This window comes from Hippocampus guttulatus, chromosome 20 (assembly GCF_054856545.1).
Source record: "Hippocampus guttulatus isolate MCC_2025c chromosome 20, RoL_Hgut_1.0, whole genome shotgun sequence".
Classification (NCBI taxonomy): Eukaryota; Metazoa; Chordata; class Actinopteri; order Syngnathiformes; family Syngnathidae; genus Hippocampus; species Hippocampus guttulatus.
The window spans coordinates 3,953,937-3,979,008 of NC_141280.1; the positions used below are offsets into that span (position 1 = coordinate 3,953,937).

The following is a 25,072-nucleotide window of genomic DNA, read 5'->3' on the forward strand; positions in this document are numbered from 1 at the left end:
GAGAATAATTTCATTTGGTGCCAGCGGTTCCTTTTTTCCATGTTGTAATAGGCCTGTCTGGGAAAACACACACACACCTAATACACAAATACATGCCTGAGTCATAAGATGGGGTTTCCGCATACACAGTTATTTTTCCACACTTGCAAAAAAAAAAGAAAAAAAAAAAGACTTCCATCACAGAAGATCCCGTTTTTGTTTTGTTTTTTTATAATGGGCAAGAAGACGGAACATTCAGGCAGCGACAGACAATTCTTTTTTGTTTTCCGCAGCCTTGCTAGGAACAATGGTCGCTACTCACTCCCGATACATGTGGGCGTCGCCAGTCAATGGCATTATTTACAGAAGCAGAACGCAATAATTGACTTTATATAAGACAAACAACCCCCCCCCCCCTCTCAAATATGGCTTGCGTCCGGAACAACCCGCGAGTCGGCTCACTTCTATTTCAAGGCACCACAGTGTTATGGAAATTGGTGGAGACGGGTATTGCGTAACTATGGTATAGTAGACATGCGTGAAATGGCACAAGTAAAAAAGCGCTACCTTGGTGGACACTTTGGCTGTTCGCTTGCCACAGACTCAACGTGCTGCAGCCAGTGCACACCATCATCTGGGGGTGGGAAAAAAAAAAGCAGTCATTAAATCCATGACTGAAGGGAAATAATGTTAAGTACACAAGGTTCGATATTTCTTATCGATGAGTGCGTTTTATGGGTGATGTGTGAAGTCTCCAGAAAGATGCCCTCATCTGTCTCGTGGCAAAAGAAGGCTGTGGTGAAGTCTAATTTGTTCCATACGGTTTCCATGCCACGCTAAATCGGAAATATAGACTAGTAAGTGAATACAAACGGGTGGTGCCGCCAGAGAGAAGACACCCCACCCAGGACAAGGGACAGCTGCGCACAGCTGAGCTGAGCGAGCCTTCCGTGAGCATTGCGGCAGGAGATTTGAACCAACAAACAGTCAAACCTACCGTTTTTGGGAGCTTTGTAGGGTAATATCAGTGCAAGGATGATGATGAGTAAGCAGATAAAGACAACCTGCAAAAGGAAAACAAAAAAAAATCTTTGATTTAGACAAAATGGCGATGAAACGATTTTCAGATGTTGACTTTTGGCCTCCTGTAATTGGCAAGCCGCGTCCTCCTCAGATGGCGGGCGTGAGGCTTTATAATTAGAGGGGGTTTTCACCGATCAGTTTATAGAGTCCTTAAGGCTCGTCACCGCTGCGCCGCGCACCGCATCAGGCCTGCAGGTTCTTGTGGAAGAAAGCGAAATGTGAAGAACAAACGGAAGCGTCCACAGGCCTGACTTTGCCACGTCTATTTTGCCCGTGAAGTAAAAAGAATAAAGTAAAATCATCTCTTCTACGGTTCTTTCGGAATAATCAGCCACCAGAGAAGTATTTAAAGCGAGCTGGAATTCCGGGACAGGTATGAAAATATGCTGTGGCCGCGGTGTCTGTCGCGGTATTTCGAATTTGACAGTTATACGGGGAATGGGGGGGCGGGGATAATGAAGAGGCTCCTGGGGAATGCCCTTTAGCTCGCTTTGTGGTCTGTGAAAGTAAACAGGCTGTCTGGTGGAAAACTGCACTTGATACACGGTCAGCCACGTTTTTGGTGGGATTAGATTGTCAAGGCGGGCAGCGGAGTTGTAAAACACACCGATGCGATCTACACTAAAGTAACACGATGAGTTCTTTTTAGTTTTAAAGTCACCGCATTGCGATATAAAGGCCAACCGTGTTGGGTCATTGGAAGCTCGTTCCAAAAACATTCGCCTTGAATACACAAACGGCAATCGCCTGACCGAGTTTTTAACACAGGTTAACCGACGTTTCATACGAGCCTTAAAGAGTTTCCGGAATTCTTTTTGCAAAAGCTCTTCTGTAAGAGTGCAGTTTACCAAATAGCAGTGTTAGGAATTGCAAACAGATGCAGGGTGGCTGTTAATGTACTTCAGGAAGCAGCAGATTGGAATCTGAAGTTTGCACACACGTGTCTCCAATTAAAACTGTCCGGTGCCATTTTGTTGCATTTAGCTTGGAAACCATTGCAAAAGGTGATCGTGGGAGGCACGCTGCTAAAAATGTGGGATTCGCCGTTTATTTTAAACTGAATTGGTGGATTGAACCGCGTACGTGGCCAAAGCCGGTGATGCATCGTTGGTCTTGGAAAAAATAAACGAGACTGTTTTCACAATGCACACGCTTGACCCAAAAACCTTGCTTGCATCCCACATTTAGCCTGTCCACGTAATATTTCGGGTTCCTTTTCATTCCGCCAAGAGTAAACAATTGCTATTTTCGATATTGTAGACTTAAGAGCTCCATAGCTGAAAATCCAAAGTCCAAATATAACAAGACGTTTTCAAAAATCCGCTGGGACAGGTTCGGTACAAAATCTCTCTCATTAAATCAGCAGTCACTTTATTAGGCACCCACCCACCATCTATTACCGTCCATAATCCTGCCATTACAAAAGATAATACCAATATATTAAGAGGCATGATTTAAGAATGTGTTTTATCACTATGTATGTTCTATGCACTAAAAAAAAAAATATTACTACCGGTAACTTTGTCAAGGCAATTTTTTTAAAGTTCACCTTTTGTTTTGATCACATAACATCTTGGGCGACATGCGATGTATTATGGGTTTCCTGTTTATACTGCAGACACACAGAAAGTCGTTAAAAAAAAAAAGATCTCCTTTCATTTGAAACTTTACTCTGCAGTATCCTGAACTGCATTTCACCAGCAGCTGGAAAAAGAACCTCACCACTCACCCACACTAGCCCCTTTGACCCTCTCGAGCAGGGCGGAGGGGGCCAGGGGGAACGACGCTCCTGTCCGCTGGGCTTTTTCTCTTGGCATTAGGGTGAAAACATTTTGTTTCCGTGTACACACACTCGCACACACACTTGAAACCAGAGATGTTCAACTTCTTTCCATCATGGGCCACATCATGTACATGGTCAGGACTGTGAATTTTGGACCGGCATTTTTTTAAGCAATGGCGCAAATCAGCCGAAAATTTGTTTAATTAGGCGATGGATGGGGAATATCTTACTTCTCCGAATCTATTGCGTCCCGCTCCTCCATGAAGCTTCTGTCCTTACAGTACCCAAGACCTCATTCAAACAACACCTCAAACACCGGTGACTCTCACCTCTCGCTATCAATGTTAATGTTGAAAAAGTAACTGAGGTCGGTTACGACAAAGTAAAGAGTAGAGTACAGTCCGATACGTGTTCAAATGTAGTGAGCAAAAGGTCATTGAATGCCAAACCAAAAATCAACTGAAGTAACAAGATATTTGGACTTTGTTACCTCCCACCTCGAGAGTTTGACATGATGTTTAACCACTGAAGAGGGGGGGGGGGCTGCAATTAAACAAAACGGAACAGAGCAGACAAGGCCTAAAAGTACCGTACATGGGGGAAAAAACGCAAAACAGTTATTGGGAGCAAAGGTAAAAAATTAAAAATCTGTCTTTGCTGACGAATGAAATTCAAGCGGGTGCTCAGGATGTATTTTGCAAAACATACCGCACAGATGATTTTACAACGCCTGCTCCTGTTCGGCGGCGTCCGCCTCTGACTCTCCGGTTCCGTCGTGACAAACTGGGACAGGGTGTGCTCCTCTCCTTGCTTGTACACTCCGTCCATGGCGCTCGGTTGTTCCACGAACGCACGCTCCGCACCCAGTGGCAGACAGACGGCGAGTGTGTGAAAGGGGCGGTGGAGGAAAAAAAATAGTCAGAGTGCGAAGCCCCGCCTTGTTTTGACGAACGCAAATTTTTTCAAAGCTGAGGGGAGCCACGCAAATTAGGAAGCTTCACAATTTCAATGGTGGAAAAGAAAAAAGTATATATAATCACTCGGGAAATTATCTTAATTTAGAGTCTTAACGATTAACTTTTTCTCAAACCAGCATTCAAATCAATGAACTTGAACTAAGAGGTGTTTGAGTTTTGTCGCCCTCTTGCGGTTAACCTGGAGAACTGCAATTACCCGAATGGAGATGAAATTGTAGAATCAAAGGTTCAAACTTCTCTAAAAAGTTATGTCAGCTTGTGGAAAACGCCATCGGTTCAAAGCGAGATATTTCTTATTGAACAGCTTACCTCTCTTAATAGAGAATTGCTGAGACGGTCAGTTTTTACCCGTTCGGTGTATTTTTAATGTCGGTAAATTCATAAGGAAAACAAGTATGAAATGGTAATTGACCCAATGATTGAAACACAAAGTTATACAAATAACACTTAGGACAAATGGCATGCATACGGAATCCTACCTGCTTGGAGATGTGAGTAACAATCGCATAAGGACTACTTACTACATTACCGCAGTGATGATGGCGCGTGAATCAAAGTATCCACAAGATAGCAGTGTTGCCTCAGAATCACCGTACTAAATTCACGTTCCACGTGCTCTCGAGTGTTTTCACCGTGATAAGCGAGGCTCTGTGAGAACACGTTCAAGACGTGACGTCACAAGAAGATACATTTCAGTCAGGTTTCCTTTACGTCCAACCGCGTCACGTGATAACATGATAATGTGCTGGAACTCTTGATCTTTGACCTCGGCCTTTTCTTGACTTAACAAAACATCCCCTGGTCATTGGCTCGCACTCAATGTTTATCTTTGCCCTGCTGTGAATGTGCTTTTCTGGGTGTGCGTGTGGACACTGTGAGAAGAGCACTCTGCTTATGTACATGCCACACGCACACCAATGGTACACATTGCTGCACTTCCTGTTCTCATGACGGTTCTTCTCACTTCACTTAAAGCTTTCGTTTGAAAACAAAACATTGAAGTCAATGTGCGCTGTTGCGAAACAAAGACGGTACTTTGGGATCACTGAAATGATTTACAACAGTCAACGGTGAGATACACGACAGTATCCTGTGGCCGGCGAGGTTGTTGGAGTTAATTAGTCTCTTTCTAGAGAGAACTGGACCTTGACAGAGCCCCGACTTCTAAATAATACACCTGCCAGAGCCACCGAAAGGTGTGCTTAAAGAATTCATCAGCTGACAGTTATAGTCACATCCTCCCCATGAGACTCTGTGTAGTCACTTATAAATCTGCCATGAATTATTCAGTCGACGTGTCACAATCCTCAGCGTGGTGTATCGAAAACTCCTGTCAGCTTTGGATTGGTAGACGGGCCGGATGTCGTATAGGGCTTCTGTTTGCTTCTGTTGTTGTTTTTGAATAAGATTCCCTCATCAACTTTTCCACAACCGCATATGGACGGTCTGTGATTTGCATACGTGTCCGACAGACGGTGATGTCGATGCAAACCGTGGCAGGCAACATGAAGTCACATACAGCACACGTATACTGTTACTCAAGTACTTTTGTATCCAACTACGTTCCTTTTGTCCAAACAGACTTTTTCCAACCTGCTTGATGGGAGTTCAAATATTTCTGAACGCACGAAGACAACATGCCACTGATGCGTCCACGCTGTAAAACGTGACCGAGTAGGACACACATGTGCAGCCCGGAAGCTCCCGACATCTCTTGACGAATGTACACATGCTGTGTCGAACTGTAAATGTATCCGCGCGGGAGCTATGGGATGTGTCTGCAGCTGCAAACAGAGTCAGCGGAGGTGTATATAGAGATGTATATATTGTCTCCTGAGGCCTGCCAGCCACACTCACAGTCATCCACTGTTTTTTTTTTTTTCCACTGGAGCAGCCACGTGCAGGTGAAGCCCGGCCCATCGGGGTGCCAATAAACAAGCCTAATAAGTCGAATGAACCGGAATTGGGCGGATGTCGGGAATAATTGTCAACGGACAGCAGTAGCGGCGACACGGTCGTGAAGGCGGAGCAAAAGCGAGCCTTTAATTGAATGTCAGCGGGAAGCTGCGGGCTGTGTTGAAGCTGAAGGGCAGCCTTCCCAGGATGCTTTGCAACTTGGCAGTCAAGACTCATGGACGGATGGAGCCGGGGCCTTTGATGGCTCCTGTCTCGGCGGCTTTGCCTTAAGGATGTCCTCATACTGTATTATGTCATTACATAATGTGCGCCGCAGCTGTATTTGAGTCAGTCTCGAAAACCTCCGGCGCTGCAAAAAGTAACGCGACCGTGCACCGGATGCATGAACGACTCGATGCGCTTTATGCGGAACCGTACCCAGACCCTGCACGATTAATATTTTGACATTGTGTGACCAATGCCACACCTTATTCACCATTTGCAAACAGGATGTCCCCAGAGATAAGAGGCCTTTATTAGGGCGCAGCAGACAGAGACTGGAAGAGTCACAGAAAGGCACTGAAGCGAACGCCCCTAGAAATTTTCCTGTTGTGACTTTTGCTGTTCAGCCGATGGTAAAGTTATACAACTACTTTTGGTATGTTTGAAACTACTTCTACTGTGCACTTGTTATTTTTGCTGCAGTCAGAAAGTGTACTTGATGGAGATCTACCACGCCAAACAGCCACAGGTTCAAAGAGCATCCATTTGCCGAGTTCTGTGCTGATTCTGCAGCCTCTTCAAAATCGCAGTAATGAAGATCCGGGCTTCATCTCCTATCCCGAAAGCGCCGGGGGTCACAACCTGCCATGGGAAAATTCTGATGGCTCAGGATACTGTGGGCTGGTTCGTCCCCAAGTTGATGCCCTGCAGGTCTGTATATGACATGCTGCATGCAGCCCGCACCGCACTGCCTGGAGAAACGGAATAACGTGCATTTAAAAGGGGCTGTTAGCCAAGCTCATCAGCTAATCGAGACGTGATTTTGGTACGTCTTATAACGGTCCACGTAACTCACTGGCGATATTCAGTTCTCGTTCATTTTATCCTGAATCTCTAGCACAGCTGTTTCTTAAGGTTAACTCCTCATTCGCACAGCCGGAATGAAGGGAGAGCCAGTCTGATTGGATCGAGAACCTTTGCTCGTCGCAGGGAGGCTTTCAAATCTTCCGTTGTGATCAAAGTGTCATGGATTAAGCAATGTATTGATTGGGCGGGTGCCGACAGGATTGCGGGATTTGATTGGATGATTTAGGCGGGCTCAGTCACAGCTGACTTGCCTGACCTGGTTGTCGAAGCCAGAGCTATTTCTGGCATGGCTCATGATGTGGAATTTGAGATTGAGTAGAGTGCTTTCTTTTATAATGATGGAAATTAATGGGGGTTTTTTTTCAATGAAAATAAGACAATACACACATTAATTCCCCAAACTCCGTAACTTCAACAGCTTTGTATTTTGACTAACCTAGTGGCATATATTTAGTGACGTTAATTAACGTTTAAAAATAAGTTATTTTTGGGCGCATTCATGTGTCATTGTCAGTGAATAATAATTGCAAAATTGCACCTTTACAGGGCAAATGCCCTCACATGTGCGCAAGGAGAGCATTTACAGCAATGCATCTTGTTTTAAAAATGGAAAATGTGGCCATAAAACACAACTGCGCCTACTCTTTGTCTGCAAAGTAGCCAACTTGAACTGATGTTGTCCACATCTTGTTAAGTGTACTGCTGCCACCTAGTGGCCGAGTGTCTGAAGCTCACTCGTACGTCGAATTTTTGCTCACAACTCAAAGCAGGCAAAAAATAATAATAGTTATAGTCGGCCGCACTGTTTTTTGTTTTGTAATCGGGGGCGGGGGGGGGGGTCTGGCACAAGAAAATTGACCGGGTGACTTCTTATAACCTGAAAAACTTGCAAAGTGGACGACTTGCAAGTCAAAGTATAGTGTACTCAAGTAAAGTGTGACTTTGTTACCCCCCACCACTGGTTTTCAATGGAGACGATGCTAATTTAGTGAAAGAATAGTTCAAAAATAACAATGATGACTGGGTCTCAGCATTTACATCATCAACCTTGAGTTCACACCAAGCGCCCACGGTGTTTGAAAGGAGGATTATTTGCCTTTCTGGTCACATGTGCCACGGGAGGGAGGGGTGGTGGTGGTGGGGGGGGGGGCATGTGCTAAAGGGTGGGGGAGTACCTTACGTGGAGGCAGGGCCCAGATGCAAGGTGGGGTGGGTGGGGTAGTGCTGAACGGACAGCTCCCGTCTCCTAAAGTACAAGACGGAGCTCCCCCTCCCCCTACGCCAGAAGAGCAACACAGCCATGAACCAGCCCAGCTCGCCGTCGTCCAGACCCGCGCTCGCTCTCGGCCCGTCGCCCTGACACGCAGCAGCCATGAAGAGGCAAAACGTGCGGACCCTGGTCCTCATCGTCTGCACCTTCACCTACCTGATGGTGGGCGCGGCCATTTTCGACGCGCTGGAGTCGCAGACAGAGACGAGCCAGAGGCGAGAGGTGGCCCTGCGCCGGGCCGAGCTGCTCCACACCTTCAACCTGTCCGCGGTGGACTTTGACGTGCTGGAGAAAGTGGTGCTGCAGCTCAAGCCGCACAAAGCCGGCGTGCAGTGGAAATTCGCCGGCTCCTTTTACTTCGCCATCACTGTGATCACCACCATCGGTAAGTCAGTCGGCCGCACTGTTTTTTGTTTTGTAATCGGGGACGGGGGGGGGGGGGGGGTCTGGCGCAAGGCAGAACGAAAAGTGGGCGACGCACGTGCGCTTAGAAACAGCGCTGCAAACTCTTGAAATGAAGATTACGCGCTACAGGTGTCCACTTGCAGCACGTCACGTGACCGCTACAAGCCACGGGAACAAATCCCGTGAAGTTGTCATCTTTCTAAAAAGAATACGGATCGAATGCATTACTGTGAAAAGGAATAGTCATCAAAATAATAATAATATGGATACTCAGAATAAAGTCATCAAAAGAAACCTGCAATGATTGCTTAAACTTTACGCTTAACATACAACACAAGAAAAAAAAATGGACCATGCACATATATTTGGGTAAAATTACTTTTAATCTATAACTACAGAGAATGTCAAATATTAATAAAATTGCCGAACTACTGATAGCACGTTTAGAATAATCAATGTTGTTGGAGTGAAAATGGTGGATAATTTCGAGCTTTTTTTGGGCAGTTTTATTTTGATCATAAATCGGACATTACGTCCAAAATAGCATTTTGTGTTCTTAGCGAGTAACACTTCACCTTTTATTCGCTCCCGAGTTTCATGTTACAGTTTTAATGAGAACTACTCATTTTGCTGTTTTCATATCCATCCATCCATCCATCTTCTACCGCTTATCCGGGGCCGGGTCGCGGGGGCAACAGCTTTAGCAGGGAAGCCCAGACTTCCCTCTCCCTAGCTACTTCTTCCAGCTCTCCCCGGGGGATCCCGAGGCGTTCCCAGGCCAGCTGGGTGACATAGTCACTCCAGCGTGTCCTGGGTCTTCCTCGGGGTCTCCTCCCGGTGGGACATGCCCGGAACACCTCACCAGGGAGGCGTTCAGGAGGCATCCGAATCAGATGCCCAAGCCACCTCATCTGGCTCCTCTCGATGTGGAGGAGAAGCGGCTCGACTCTGAGCCCCTCCCGGATGACCGAGCTTCTCACCTTATCTCTAAGGGAGAGCCCGGACACCCTGCGGAGAAAACTCATTTCGGCCGCTTGTATCCGGGATCTCGTTCTTTCGGTCACGACCCATAGCTCGTGACCATAGATGAGGGTTGGAACATAGATCGACCGGTAAATTGAGAGCTTCGCCCTTTGGCTCAGCTCCTTCTTCACCACGACAGACCGATACAACGTCCGCATCACAGCAGACGCTGCACCGATCCGCCTGTCGATCTCTCGCTCCCTCCTGCCCTCACTCGTGAACAAGACCCCAAGATACTTAAACTCCTCCACTTGGGGCAAGATCTCTCCCCCGACCCGGAGGGGGCACTCCACCCTTTTCCGACTGAGGACCATGGTTTCAGATTTGGAGGTGCTGATTTTCATCCCAACCGCTTCACACTCAGCTGCGAAACGCTCCAGTGAGAGTTGGAGAGCCCCGTTTGAAGGAGCCAACAGCACCACATCATCTGCAAAAAGCAGGGATGCAATACTGAGGCCACCAAAACGGACGCCCTCAACGCTTCGGCTGCGCCTAGAAATTCTGTCCATAAAGATTATGAACAGAATCGGCGACAAAGGGCAGCCTTGGCGGAGTCCTACCCTCACTGGAAACGATTCCGACTTACTGCCGGCAATGCGAACCAAACTCTGACATCGGTGGTATAGTGACCGAATAGCCCGTATCAGGGGGTTCGGTACCCCATACCCACGAAGCACCCCCCACAGAACTCCCCGAGGGACACGGTCAAACGCCTTCTCCAAGTCCACAAAACACATGTAGACTGGTTGGGCGAATTCCCACATACCCTCGAGGACCCTGCTAAGGGTGTAGAGCTGGTCCACTGTTCCACGGCCGGGACGAAAACCACACTGCTCCTCCTCAATCTGAGGCTCGACTTCCTGACGGACCCTCCTCTCCAGCACCCCTGAATAGACCTTACCAGGGAGGCTGAGGAGTGTGATCCCTCTGTAGTTGGAACACCCCCTCCGGTCCCCCTTTTTAAAAAGAGGGACTACCACCCCGGTCTGCCAATCCAGAGGCACTCTCCCCGTTGACCACGCGATGTTGCAGAGGCGTGTCAACCAGGACAGCCCCACAACATCCAGAGCCTTGAGGAACTCCGGGCGGATCTCATCCACTCCTGGGGCCCTGCCACCGAGGAGCTTTTTAACCACATCGGTGACTTCAACCACAGAGATAGGAGAGCCCACCTCAGGGTCCTCAGACTCTGCTTCCTCCAAGGAAGACGTGTTGGTGGAGTTGAGGAGGTCTTCGAAGTACTCTGCCCACCGGTTCACAACGTCCCGAGTCGAAGTCAGCAGTGCCCCATCCCCACTGTACACAGTGTTAGTGGTGCACTGCTTCCCCCTCCTGAGACGTCGGATGGTGGACCAGAATTTCCTCGAAGCCGTCCGGAAGTCGGCTTCCATGGCCTCACCGAACTCTTCCCACGCTCGGGTTTTTGCCTCGGCGACCACCGAAGCTGCGTTCCGCTTGGCCAGTCGATACCCGTCAGCTGCCTCTGGGGTCCCACAGGCCATAAAGGCTCGATAGGACTCCTTCTTCAGCTTGACGGCATCCCTTACTGCTGGTGTCCACCAGCGAGTACGAGGGTTGCCGCCACGACAGGCACCAACCACCTTACGGCCACAACTCAGATTGGCCGCCTCAACAATAGAGGCACGGAACATGGTCCACTCGGACTCAATGTCCCCCGTCTCCCCCGGAACATGGGAAAAGCTCTGTCGGAGGTGGGAGTTGAAACTCCTTCTGACAGGGGATTCTGCCAGACGCTCCCAACAAACCCTCACAATACGTTTGGGTCTGCCAGGACGGACCGGCATCTTCCCCCACCATCGGAGCCTACTCACCACCAGGTGGTGATCAGTTGACAGCTCCGCCCCTCTCTTCACCCGAGTGTCCAAAACATGCGGCCGCAAATCCGATGATACAACCACAAGGTCGATCATCGAACTACGGCCTAGGGTGTCCTGGTGCCAAGTGCACATATGGACACCCTTATGTTTGAACAAGGTGTTCGTTATGGACAATCCGTGGCGAGCACAGAAGTCCAATAACAAAACACCACTCGAGTTCTGATCGGGGGGGCCGTTCCTCCCAATCACGCCCCTCCAGGTCTCACTGTCATTGCCCACGTGAGCATTGAAGTCCCCCAGCAGAACAAGGGAGTCCCCAGCAGGAGTACTCTCCAGCACACCCTCCAAGGACTCCAAAAAGGGTGGGTATGCTGAGCTGCCGTTTGGTGCATATGCACAAACAACAGTCAGGACCCGTCCCCCCACCCGAAGGCGGAGGGAAGCAACCCTCTCGTCTACCGGTGTGAACCCCAATGTACAGGCACTGAGCCGGGGGGCAATGAGTATGCCCACACCTGCTCTGCGCCTCTCACCATGAGCAACTCCAGAGTGGAAGAGAGTCCAACCCCTCTCGAGAGAACTAGTACCAGAACCCAGGCTGTGTGTGGAGGCAAGTCCAACTATATCCAGTCGGAGCTTCTCTACCTCACACACCAGCTCGGGCTCCTTCCCTGCCAGAGAGGTGACATTCCATGTCCCAAGAGCTAGCTTCTGCAGCCGAGGATCGGACCGCCAGGGTCCCCGCCTTTGGCTGCCGCCCAGCTCGCATTGCACCCGACCCCTTTGACCCCTCCCACGGGTGGTGAGACCATGAGAAGGGGGACCCACGTTGCCTCTTCGGGCTGAGCCCGGCCGGGCCCCAGTGTAGGCCCGGCCACCAGGCGCTCGCCAACGAGCCCCACCTCCAGGCCTGGCTCCAGAGGGGGGCCCCGGTGACCCGCGTCCGGGCAAGGGAAACTGAGATCCTTTAATTTTTTTTTATCATAAGGGGTCTTGGAGCCGTGCTTTGTCTGGTCCCTCACCTAGAACCTGTTTGCCATGGGTGACCCTGCCAGGGGCATAAAGCCCCAGACAACTTAGCTCCTAGGATCATTGGGACACACAAACCCCTCCACCACGGTAAGGTGACGGCTCACGGAGAGGCTGTTTTCATATTAAAATGGAAAAAAAATTATGCCAATATACGTATGACATGTTATTCACGGCACAGCAATCCCACCAAGTGTCAGAGCTGCAGGGCCATCCCTGAAAAAAAAAGAGGGATATGAAATGGGGTCATTATACAATCAGAATGCACAGCGCATGTTGACAATAGCATCAGATACGCTTGAACTCCAGCGCGGCCTCGCAAACATGTTGCGTCTGGCCTCACAAAACCGAGTGGAGAGGACACCTTTATAAATAGCCAACATTGTTCCGCCTCAGAGCTGACTGAGCTCGGAGCATTTGGATGAATTACAGCATCGGGGGTCGTCTTAAAATAAAAAAATGTGATGCAGCTCCTTCAAATACAAATGCTCCCAAATAACAAATTGTGCTGCTCAGGATTAGAGAGCCGTGTGATTAGAAAATGCCCAAAATATTTGCGTTTGCTGTCGCCAAAACGATCCTTTCCTTTGATGGCTTAACCTCTTTTTAGTTGTTTGGCATGACGTCATTGCATTTGTGCTCTTGTGCTTCATCTTTAATCTTCAGCATCGCCTTACCGGCTAGTGTTCGTGCGTTTAAGGCGGCAAGGCAGGACTGACCCGTGGCTTGTAACCCAATCAGACTAGCGCGGCTAACTGCATACAAAGCCCGCCCGGGCGGGGGTTTCTGTAACTGTGAACCCTGCGGCTGCTGCAAACACGGCGATTGGTGTTCCAAAGTCGCCATTCCATATTAATGAAAACACCAGAGCCCAACTGTTCCGTTGGCCTCGCGGCTCACGGTTTTGACGCTGTACTCAACTCAAGATCACGCCGCAATGACCTTACTGTCAAGTTGGACATATTTAAGCACTCTGTCCCAGTCCCAATATCTAAAAATAGACACGTACCCCACTTTCAATGGTATATTCTTTGAAGTTATCATAACGGTTCTTTTCCAAATGAGCTTGAACGCATTAGTCTCCCCAGAGGTGCCAAAGTTGGTGTGAGAACTGTGTGAATACCGTTGCAAGAGAATCCCTCAAAATCCACCCCCCCCCCCTCCCTCCTTCCCACCTCATTTCCTAAACGCCGCAGTCCTGTAAACCACAGCAAACGAGACAGCGTCTTAATTAGTTTTTCGAAATACGCATCCCTAAACAGCCGCAAGATCTGCCGTCGATTGGGGATCGACTATTCTTACTCAGCATAAGGGAGGAGGAGAGAACGAGCTCTAATCAGTCATCACTTTCCTGGTGTCCTGGGTGTCTGTTTACATGCAATGGCCACGTGAGGAGGAAACCAAATGAGTTATGAGGAAAGCAAACGCTCTTAAGATCGCCAGAGATGGGGATCATGTGTCGGAGAGGGACGCATGATAAAAAAAAATAAAAAATAATGGAGGCTTAGGGGGAATCGTCCGTGTAAGGAAACCGGCGGGGCACGTGTCGCATATGCGACCACACACACGAAGGTCGGGCAGACCTTTAGAGGACAACGATGAGAAGTGACTTGTGGTCTACATCCTCTGGCTGTTATTTGATTTACACTAAAGCCGTCAGATCGAAAAACATGAGAGGTGCTGGTGTGATTCACATGTGGCTGCTGCTCAGGAAGTATCGTGTATGTTGCACTTATCCTTTTTTATGTTTGCGCTGAGAAAATGACGTCTTCATTGCACGTTTTGTTCGAACCAGACGATAAGTGCTCCAATCGAGCGCAATTAAAACAATTGCGACAGGCAATCAAGGCATTAGCGGGAACGCTCGTCTCTCGACACTTCACTCAGTGAGGACGGTTTCCACCGAATGACATCTTGCTCTTCGCGGGCGGGCACAATGACGCAATATGACGTGCGGCCATTGCATTAACAGATGGGATGTTTTGGAAATAATGGAGGTGCTGTCCTTGAAATGACACAACGGACCTTGAGAATGAGATGAAATAATACGTGGGGCTCTTGATCTGTGCGGTTAATGAATAAATGGCCTCGGCGTTCCTGACTCACTTATGCCACTGAGAGGGACTCGATGATGACTAAGATTGTTTTTGTCGAAGCGCCAATGCAGTACAAAAAGCAAAGACATCTTAAAACGTCCAGTCTAGTAGTTTTAATTCTCATTCCTATTGCTCCCCCCCTCGACCCCCCCCCCCCCAAAAAAGTGATGGATTGTCGTGCAAACATTTCTTCACAACCCTCTTGCATGTCTCCTCCTTCCCAGCAGTCGAGAATGAAGCGTGAGTCAAGCTGGGTGGTCAGCGGGAAAAGTTTCATTGACGCAAGGTTGAGAGTGTGCCCGCCAACAGAGCGGAGGGTGGGAGAGATTTATCGGAGGGAATAGCACTTAGCTCGTCTCTTCAATGATTTCCACTGAAGCGGGCTAACAGTTTCCAAGCGGGTCCAAGAAGAGCAAATTCCGTATACAGATCCGCGGATCAGCCATGCGGCGTCGATTGCATGCATTCCGCGTTTGCCCGGATCGCGACGCTTATTTTTGGTGTTCAATAGAGAGAGAGAGACAATGGGAGCGATTGGCGGGTTGGAGCCACCTTGCTGGTAAATAGATTTGTGGCGCCACCTGCGAGAATTGATGTCGTCCAATTTGTCCTTGCGGTAATTAATTACAAATTAAAGGCACTCGAACTCGCTTTCTAAAACTTTTTTTTTTCTTTGTCTTGAATTTCATCAATGTAACGCCTTTGCTTTGGATATTTTCCAAGTGGTTTCATTCGCGCGGAACTCATTTTGCGCCCAACTTCAAGGCACTTTTTTTTTTTATCTTCGGCGTCTTTCCACGGAAAGTATGACGCAACGGAAAGTTTTACGCGTGCGTTGTGAATCATAGGTACTGTATATCAAAGCTCATCATGTTGATGGGAGCGACTCCCCTTGCCGCCGCCGCTCACGTCACGTGACTCACACGAGTGGCCTTCCTTGCGCGTCTGCTTTATGCTCCGCCGCCTGAATGGAAAATTGCCTGACTCGCTCAACAAAACATTTGTATTTATTGGACTCCGCCGTCCAGCCGGTTCGTCGCGATTGGAGTTTAACCAAAGCAAATAGCGCACGGTAGTGAGAGCTGCGGTGTGTTTAACTTGAAGCTAGCTCCCTTCTGACCTGATTCCGGGTTATAAATATACATCTCATGACGGACATGAAGCATAAGCTTTAACTAACTGGCTCCACTGAACTCTCATCTTTTTTTTTTCTTTTTTCTTCATGTGAAAGGAAGGATACCTCGAATCTCATGCCCTGGAATATGACTTCCGTGCCACGACGCAACTAAGACATTAGCTTTAGTGTCCTAATCCTGCCAGTGGACGTTTCAAATTAACTCATTCAGTACCAGCCAATTCTGGACCAAGTCTGAAAAGACGTTTAAAAACGTCTTTGGGAGTGAATGAGTTCATGTCATCATGCCCCAAGAAAATTCCGACAATTCTGGAGAATAAAAAAATTGATATATATATAAGCCGAATGTCAAAGCATGTACATTTTGGGAATTAATATGATTAGTATTAGTTGTAGTGGCAGTATTTTAATACCGTATAACAAATAAAACCAGTTCTTTCCTTCCATCGTAAAAAAAGAAGAAAAAAAAGCTCATCACTCCAGGCATGTGACATGAAGCTCCGTGTGTGCGTCAAAGCCTCCCTCCGTGTTCACATGGCTGTCCATCTCTCTGTTTCTCCTCTCGTGGCCCGAAAAGGAAAGGTATTGGGAACGTGAGTTGTGTGTAGACACTTTGGTTACTATTCCCAGAACAATGATTGGATTAAAGCCGCAGTTCCTCGTTGCCCGTTCCAGAACGTTTACAAGAAAAGATCAGGGTTCAGAAAAACATTTTGCTCACGCTCACAGTGGAATCATTTCAAGGGGGGGGGGGGGGGGGATATTTTATACATGACACAAAACAAACTCAAGTCATCCAATTGGAAATGATAAAAGACAGGAAGTGCGAAGGAGCCTTAAAAGCGCGGGACGTCAAAGCGGATGCTCTTGTAAAACAATAACAAAATACATTTGCCCGTAAAGTGAATTTGCATGAGTTGTTCGCTCCGTAAAACAAACACAGCTGCCGACGAGTTTAACGAAGGAGAGCTTTTGAAGCGAGGCTTTGTTTTCGGTATATTCATTCAAACCATTCACTCAACTAACACATTTCCCAGGGCTCTCATTATTGGCAAACCCCCCCAATCTGAATTAATATTTATTTTCTGAACTGATACAGTCGAGGGTTGCGTATGGATAAAAAGGAAGGAAAATGGCCCACTTTGACGACTCTTCATCGTCGGTACACGAAACATGCAAAAACAAGAGTACAGTTGGTCAAGTTGTGGGAAAAAAAAAACCTGCTTACATCTCAACTTTGTATTTAACTTTTTTTTTTATTATTCCCCCTTGATTGATTTTTTCTTCTTCTTTACATCGAGGGTTTTATACACCAATATAACTGGATACAAATAAATAAATAGCGATTCGTTCTGACCGCAGCAAGCAACTGCAGCTCGCCTGCTCATACACTGTCTCCGAGGGGAATTTTTTTTTTTTTTTCCAATTTGTCTTCAGCATCTGTCTAATATCTCGTAAAGAAGTGGACTGTCACACAGAGGGGCCCTGATGATAGTAACAATAACAGTCACAGGTGAATTGTGTTTACCCTCGAGGGCCGCCCTCGTCGTGCAAGTTTATGAGCGCACATTAAGTAGGCGTGAAAATAGAAAATGCAAACACCTTGATAACCTTGGGCCAAAAACAACAGACTGAAAAGCCTTCTTTTTTTTTTTTTTCTTTCTCGGGCAATGCCGATATCGCAACCATCGCGAGGGGATGAGCTCCTCGCCTTCCTGTCCACAGGCTACAGTGGGAAAGGGTGACAGAGTGTGCGTGGCAATTACCGCCAGTGTGTTTTACAATTAATTGCTCAAAAAAAATCAATTTCAAATGGAAATGTATGCGAAAGTGTGCAGAGACTCCGGGGGCTGAAAAGTAAAGTCTGCGGTTTTTTTTTTCTTTCTCGCTCTCTATTGGCCAACAGACAAACATTCCACTCTTGCCTCAGTTAATTACCTACCGCACGCTGAAGGTACACTGATGCAGTTTGAGAATTGTTTCCGTGTGATTTTTTTTTTTAATTTGCAGAATTGCACCAAAAGTAAATCACTAAATTGACAAGACATTTGCAGATTGTCTGATGGAAGCGTTGACGTTTTGGAGTCTGACATAATGTTGTTGGTGAAATAGAATACGCTTTGCATGACACCTCTCATCAGCCACGGCACAACGTAAACAACGGATAAGATGCGTCCGATACGTCATCTATATGAAGTCTTGCCACAGATGGCGATTCAGGTCCTGCGCGACTCGGCCCGCTAAGGTGAAGCTGCAGATTGAGTGGAGGTGGAGCGGCATCACTCCGTGTCTGCCAGCACTCGCCATCTGCTTTGCCCGAGGCGGAGCTCGTCCCACAAAAAGGTGTCAAAACGACCTGGCGTGCACCGTTACGAGACGCGTACATATCCAACTTTTCACTACCATTTGGTGACGGTCAATAATGGAACCCTTAGATGGTGTCCCAAAAAAAAAAAAAAGAAAGAAAGAAAGATGGATGCTTTAAACTTTTTGAAAATATCGTCCGTTGCAGCAGCTCGGACTTTACAACTCTCATGTTTATTTAGACAGTAAGCGCTTTTGTAACCAGGCACAGATAAAAATCCTGGACGCGTAATGCGCCCAGTTTGACTTCCCGCTTAATGCGCACAATGTCATTTGTGCCACCGGGGCTTTTGATGTTTATCAGCCGGGGGCCTCTCGGTGTCCCTTTTTAATCCGGCCTTTCTCCATATTGCATTAACGCTTTCGCTAAGTAAACCGATCGCCGTGTCATGTGCTCGGTTGCATTGCCAGCGCGTGTCACTTTAGGACAGCATCTGCTCCCTAAAAGCCGCCGTACCGGTTTCCATGCCCAACAGTTGGCGCGTATCGTCGGAATCGGGTGGCAAGGCGCAGGTGAAAGCCACGCAACACCAAAAAGGCACGCAGACACCAAGGGTGACGGAGGTGGGAAATGTCGAAATAAAGCCAAGTGAGAAAATGCTGGAGAAAAACGTTCAAAAAAAGAAAAAGGTGTGAAATAGCAGTGCGAAATTAGATTGGGCTCGTTTTGTTCCTTTGCTTATTCTTCAAGCGGAGTGAGCATATTTTCTTCGCACGTACTGTATCTGTTGGCAGCGTCCCAAAAAGAAAAACACAATTTGAATCTCCAGTATCATATTATCCTACATGCCCTCTTTCTCTTCCTTTTTCCTCTCCAGTCTGCCCACACGGACGCACTTTGAAAGCCCAAAATGGAGCACTTGAAACGGAGCCGCCAGTACCTTGACGTGACCCCCTTAAAAGCCAGTGACTCAAATATTTGCGATTGCCTAAATGGGCCTTTAAATGACATTTTGCTTGTTTTGCGGTTGCCACACGAAATCAACAACATGGATATCCTGAAAATAAGAAATATATGATCAAGTTAGCGTGTGACAAATTGCCGCTCTGTGTACAATCCTCCCAATAGACCACCAAAACTCTCGACTCGTCAGAACAACGAGACAAACCTCTTTTCGGGCTATTTTTTTTCCATGCTTCCTGAACCTCTCCTTTCATCTATCCCGTCCGTCCTCAATGACCCTTCACTCCCACCCCCCCTAAAATCAGGCCTGTCCATCCCCACTTCCGATGTTGATGCAAACCGCCTTTCAGTCCAGCCGTGTTGAAACTCTTAAAACAAGTTAGCATCCAGCGCGTATCAGTTCCATAAATCACGTGATTTATTTAATTAGTCAGCCCCCCTCGTCGAGATCTCACACTCTACTTGGAATAGCTCGCTTACTGAGCTCATGGAAAACTTCACGTCTGGCCAAGTTTTCTTTTCGTATCCCCTAAAAAGGAACCTGAGGAGTACGCGCGGAATTGGACCTTGTTTTGTTTTTGTGAGAGCGAAACAGAAGCTTAAATGGTCGGACAAGCAAAGACCAATTGATGAATGTTTGTGCGAATGTTTTTGGAGGACAAAACGGGCCCAAACTACCGATACTTCGGCGCTAGGCTATTTTCAGCGTAATCGATATAAAGCCAACCCAGATGGAGGTGAACTTGTTTCGTGTTATGTCAGACCGCCGTGATAAATCCGACTTTTTAGTCCGTGTCGCCGCTGCGTTGGGGTCTGTTGATTAAACTATCACAAGCTGACTGGAATTTGTTTCTGTGCCATAACGCACGACAAAATAAATCAACATTTGTTATTCTTGTTCAAATATTCCTCGAATTCGCCGTGTTTGCTCACATGCTCTTTTCGCAGCAGCTGCCAAGAAGGCCTCAAGGTCAAAAGTCAGAAACGTAATGGGGTGAGATTCAGCGGACCAAAGCTGTGTTTAAGTGCCAAAGTAAACATACGACGGGGTCGTGCGGAGTTGGGGGTGTCTGCGATGAAAAGACAAAGTCTGCCTGTGAGTCTAAATGTGGGAAAATCTGCTATCGTAGTCATCTTTTGCCGTTTCGTGGTCAGAGTTACAATCTGAAGGGTCAGACACTGATGTCTTCGGAGCGCTACAGCTGCAGATGAAAGCAAACTGTGGAGGGGGGTGGTGGGGGGGGGGGGGGGGGGAAGCATCCCGGGAAAGTGAGCGGGCCCCAGCGCAAAGACAGCCTGTTCCAAAGCGATATGAACGCAATCCGTGTTTATTTGCCGTCGCCTGGAACATTCCATGATATGTGTGGCCTTTTAAAGGGTGCGCTGTAAACATCGATAAGAGTGACGTCACACTGCTCAGACCACCTGCGTGTTCAAAATGCGGTTCCGCGACCGGCTGCATGTCACCAATAAGATTGCCGTTCTTTTGCTGCTTGATTCGCAGTGAGCAGAAACAACAACTTTATATACAGTACAGTGAATAAAATTAACTATATACAATCGTCTCATTCTCAGGTGTACACACCACTGTTTCAATGTCATACCTTCTGTACGTGATAATGTTAAAAAAAAAAGTTGGTTCTGTTACCACAAATCATCTTTCCTCACTGAAATGAAAGAAAATGATTTCAATCCGATCCAGCGACCCCCCCAAAGAGCAACAATAAAAATGTTGTTGTGCATGTGTGTGTGTGTGTGTGTGTGTGTGTATATTATAAAATTTTCTGAATGATTATCGACATCAATTTTTTTCCTCATTATCCAGATTTTTTAAAAACATTTTTTGAACTTGTATTGGGACTTTAACCTTTTAATATTTGATGTTTCTTCCTCATTTTAGTAATGCCACTAACGCCTCTTTGTATCACTGCAGCCTTTTTCTATGGGAAACTAATTGTCCCGAGGCGTTCCGCTTGATGAATAGGCTCTGGACTGCGTTTTGATGTCAAGAACCATCCAGGCCCCAAGTGCTCAATGAGAATATAATTGGATGACACGTGCGCGCGAGACCGAGCCAATTCATGTGATGCCATTCTTTTCATGTCCTTTGAAAGCGCACACTTGGAGAGATGCCTAATTAATGAGTGTCATCAACACGCGGGATGCAGTGGGTGTTGTTTTGTCTCGTAGTAGCGGGTTGGCGTTTATCTAGGTGACAAACGAGCACCGACAAGACCAGAAAGATGAACCCCGGTGCTCGTGATTGTATTTTCAATTAAGAACTCTTGAGTGTTATTGCGGCGCAGTTCTGAATGGAGCTGCGCACCCATCTGCTAAAATAAATGTGGGAGGATTAAGAAGTTGAAGGGGTTTTTTTTTGTATAAGGATTCACGGCCCCCACCGGCCTTCTGAAAATGATGCGCTACGAGGATCTGAAATGAAGTCGATCTGAAAGCTTGAGCTTAAAAGCAGAACAACCGCTAATGAGAGGCAGCAGTGGCGACTCGGTTGCACCTGTGCTCCGCTGACATGAAGCCTCTCCTGCTTGTTAGCTTTGCATAATACATCTTTTAAAGGCTCTTACCACAAACGCTACGCAATTTCCATATTGCCTTTCACATGATAATTGCAGAAATTAGGTTCGGAGACGAGCCTTGATTTCAGGTAACCCAAATCAACAAAAAGGAGCTGGTTTCGTTTTTTTCTCTCGAAAACCTGCCTGTCTCTCTCGCAGCCCTGTTGCCGTGGACAGTAGATTTGATTCGTTCCGCCCCAGTGACCGTTTCTCTTTCTTTTGTCCCCGTCCGGCAGGATATGGCCACGCGGCCCCCAGCACAAACGGAGGGAAGGTGTTCTGCATAATCTATGCCCTCCTGGGCATCCCGCTCACCTTGGTCATGTTCCAGAGCGTGGGTGAACGCATCAACACCTTTGTTCGGTTTCTTCTCCATCGCCTGAAGAAGTGCCTTGGCATGAGGCGGACCGAGGTCTCCATGTTCAACATGGTGACGGTGGGTTTTATATCGTGCATGAGCACCCTTTGCGCGGGGGCGTTGGCTTTCTCCCACTTTGAGGGATGGAGCTTCTTTCACGCCTACTACTACTGCTTCATCACTCTCACCACCATCGGCTTCGGCGACTACGTGGCGCTGCAAAATCACCACGCTCTGCAGACCAAGCCGGACTACGTGGCCTTCAGCTTCATCTACATCCTGACCGGCCTGGCCGTGATCGGAGCCTTCCTCAACTTGGTCGTCCTCCGCTTCATGACCATGAACGCCGAGGACGAGAAAAGGGACGCCGAGCAGCGGGCTCTGCTCGCCCATAACGGCCAGGCCGGCAGACACGTGCGCTGCGCCACGGACCAGGCGTCCCCTTCCTCCACGGCGTCCGGGTGCGTTGGGGGAAGCGCGATGGGCGGAGGCGGGGGAGGAGCGGCCAGTCGGGGACTGCGTAACGTCTACGCCGAGGTGCTCCACTTCCAGTCCATGTGCTCTTGCCTTTGGTATAAGAGCAGAGAGAAACTGCAATATTCCATTCCGATGATCATCCCGCGTGACCTCTCCAACTCTGACAGCTACATGGAGCAAGGCGAGGCCTTCTCCAACCCCCTTCACTCCAACGGCTGCATGTGCGGTCTGCAGCCCCACTCAGGCATCAGCTCGGTGTCCACAGGTCTGCACAGCATCAGCGTGTACCGGAGACTCAATAAACGAAGATGCTCCATCTAGAGCAGCTGGAGAAAGGCGCGATCTTAAGCCCACTTGAAATGTACCATGTGGCACAAGGAGCAGCACGGTCGCTCCGGACATCGGGGGATGACTTCCCACCCCATTTTGCATCTCTGTTGGTCAGTTCCGGCGTAAAGTAAACACAAGTCATATACGATTGCGGTGCATACCTCTGCTACAGGTAGTCGATTGGCCCATCTACCTCACAGTTCTGAGGTTCGGGATTCTAATCTTGGCTGTAGACTTCCTGTATGGAGATTAGCAGAACTGTTCCACAAAGAAACAAAAGTTACTTTGAGCCTTGCGCTTTCTCTTTCCAAATATGTAAACGTGAGTGCGGATGGTTATTTGTCCATGTGCCGATTGGCCAGTGACCAGTCCAGGTCGGCTGTGATTGGCTCCAGCTCACCCACAACCCCAATGACCGCCAAGACAAAACAACCCTGATGTGGATCAGCGCCAAATTCCAGACCTTCCCCATCTTTTCATCAGAGGTTAAGTCAAAAGTGAAAAATACCAAATTAAAAAGTACGCTGTCCCACCCTACCGAAATGATTTGTAAACATGTACTGATAATCTCCGTGGTTAATCAGAATCAGAATCAGAATCATCTTTATTGGCCAAGTATGTAGAACACACAAGGAATTTGTCTCCGGTATAACACACTGCATTAGTATCATCGTAAACAACAAATCATTGAACCATTTTAACGAGAATGAACGTGATGTTTGTTACACACCTTTGCTTGAACGTTGTGATTTTTCTGCTAGCAATTGGAGTGCATACGATCAGTCCAAAAGGGAGGAGGAGGAGGTCCCACGTGTAAATATCACATTTCCTAAAACAAAAAAAGACTGCGGATGTATATATATGATCCATTTGAAAGAAGAAGAAGAAAAAAAGAAACGTGTATATATTTAAACATCTTGACTGACATTGCTGAGGGGTTTTTTTTCTTTGTGTCAAGTTCAAACTCGGCTTCATCTTTTTTTTTCTTCTCTGAGATACTTTATGTTAAAGTTAAGAATGACTGTTCAACATCAAATCTGGAGATGAGGGTTACTCGTGACTCGCCATCCCTGCAATCAGACCTCACAGTTTTATACAAATGAATTCATTCTGTCTTTTCTGTTTCTTCGTCTTCTTCGTTTCATTCCTTGTTGCCTGTCAATGTGTTTCCATATATCGCAGCTCTTGCATGTAAACTCACGTTGTACATACTCGAAAGTCATATCGAACTCACTGCTGCACCTTAGAAGATTGTTATGCGCTTTAGGACACTGGAAGGCAGTGCACATTTGTGTCTTGTTGTATAGAAACCATTATTTTTATTTTATTTTTTTTAAAGCATGGATACACTTTAGTGTTGATGACTGAGATTATTGGCAGTACGCCTCACCAAAAAATGGCCTCAGAGTTTGAACCTCATGCACTTTGCTCAATTAACACACATCAGACTATTTCAGGTCTTTGCACAGTTTCCCTTTCCCCCTTCAACCCTGTGATTTTAAAAATTTGTTTTTTCCATGGCTATCGTTTGGTTTTGTTTGGTTTCCAATGTTCCACTAAACAGGTTGTGTGAAATTTCTTTCTGACTGGTACTTTTCTACATGCAGATTCTGAATAAGACAGTTGCACCCGAAGAATTGCAGTCACTCACGTGTGTAGCTATACGTTGACACAATGGGGTTATTTTATTCCGAATAAAAACGTATTTTGGTTTTAAACAATAACCCGTGCGTTCAAATTCCAAGTGGTCTGTTCATGTATCCTTCTGACTTCATTCTTACTGTACTGTGACACATTTGTGACATTATTTTAACAATGACTGTCGCGAAAGTTACACTCTGTGACCCCCCCACTGGTAATGCTTTCATTCAGCATTGCCACTTCTCCATTGCGGGAGTGGCCAGAGTTCCATTTGGTTGCCTTCGGCCAACTCATTTTTCACAGGAAACCCAAGAAACAGCCAAGCCGCTGAGATCTTTATCTCTCAAGCAATGAATGCCATTAATGGCCCGCTGCACTCTCTTAATCACATGGAGAGGAAATGTCACCTCGTGCGCTGAAAGCTGTCTCGGAGCAATATATTGAGTTTTGGTGATGAACACATATGTTGGAATAACAATCTGCACCTGGTGCGGTCGTTTTCCAGGCACATGCACCTAGAAGGTAGTATCACTCTGAAATTCTCATTTTCCTTGACGTGTCTGCCAGCTGAACAGTTTTCTCATTGTCATATGCTGAGAGTAATTCGTGGGCCGTGGACCACTATCGGTCCGTGGGTCATTTGGTGCCGGGCTGCAGAATAAGACTAAATAACTTACATTACTTGCGTTTTATTCATATCGGAATCTGAAAGATGTTTTATTTTGAAAAATTACCAGATTATCTGCTATATCCGTCGACAGTATGTCACTCTTGACGCGGGTGAAGGCGGTGCTTCTCGGTCACGTGAGAGGTTACTGC

General features: G+C 47.3%; 2 protein-coding genes and 1 long non-coding RNA gene across 3 annotated transcripts in view; 2 read left to right on the plus strand and 1 right to left on the minus strand.

Annotated features, from left to right (window-relative positions):
* Nucleotides 1-3,757, minus strand: part of enpp1 (ectonucleotide pyrophosphatase/phosphodiesterase 1) — a 13,113-nt gene extending 9,356 nt beyond the window's left edge. Inside the window, exons 1-3 of the mRNA XM_086100087.1 lie at nucleotides 3,554-3,757; nucleotides 977-1,043; nucleotides 547-613 (exon numbers count right to left, since the gene is read on the minus strand). Of these exons, the coding sequence (XP_085956213.1) occupies nucleotides 547-613; nucleotides 977-1,043; nucleotides 3,554-3,673 (254 nt within the window). The 5' untranslated portion in view covers nucleotides 3,674-3,757. The remainder of the gene's footprint in view (nucleotides 1-546; nucleotides 614-976; nucleotides 1,044-3,553) is intronic.
* Nucleotides 1-7,598, plus strand: part of LOC147187602 (uncharacterized) — an 18,703-nt gene extending 11,105 nt beyond the window's left edge. The window contains exon 3 of the long non-coding RNA XR_015097634.1: nucleotides 6,424-7,598. This is a non-coding gene — a long non-coding RNA (uncharacterized LOC147187602). The remainder of the gene's footprint in view (nucleotides 1-6,423) is intronic.
* Nucleotides 7,599-7,976: 378 nt separating this feature from the next.
* Nucleotides 7,977-24,336, plus strand: kcnk3a (potassium channel, subfamily K, member 3a). The gene is made up of 2 exons (XM_086100901.1): nucleotides 7,977-8,462; nucleotides 21,684-24,336. The coding sequence occupies exons 1-2, from the start codon at nucleotides 8,180-8,182 to the stop codon at nucleotides 22,601-22,603; spliced, it is 1,203 nt and encodes a 400-aa protein (XP_085957027.1). The 5' UTR covers nucleotides 7,977-8,179; the 3' UTR covers nucleotides 22,604-24,336.
* The last annotated feature ends 736 nt before the right edge of the window (nucleotides 24,337-25,072 follow it).

Coding starts and splice junctions, on each gene's coding strand:
- kcnk3a (XM_086100901.1), top strand. CDS start 8,180: ATGAAGAGGCAAAACGTGCGGACCCTGGTCCTCATCGTCTGCACCTTC. Junction 8,463..21,683: donor CACTGTGATCACCACCATCG/GTAAGTCAGTCG, acceptor CCCGTCCGGCAG/GATATGGCCACGCGGCCCCC.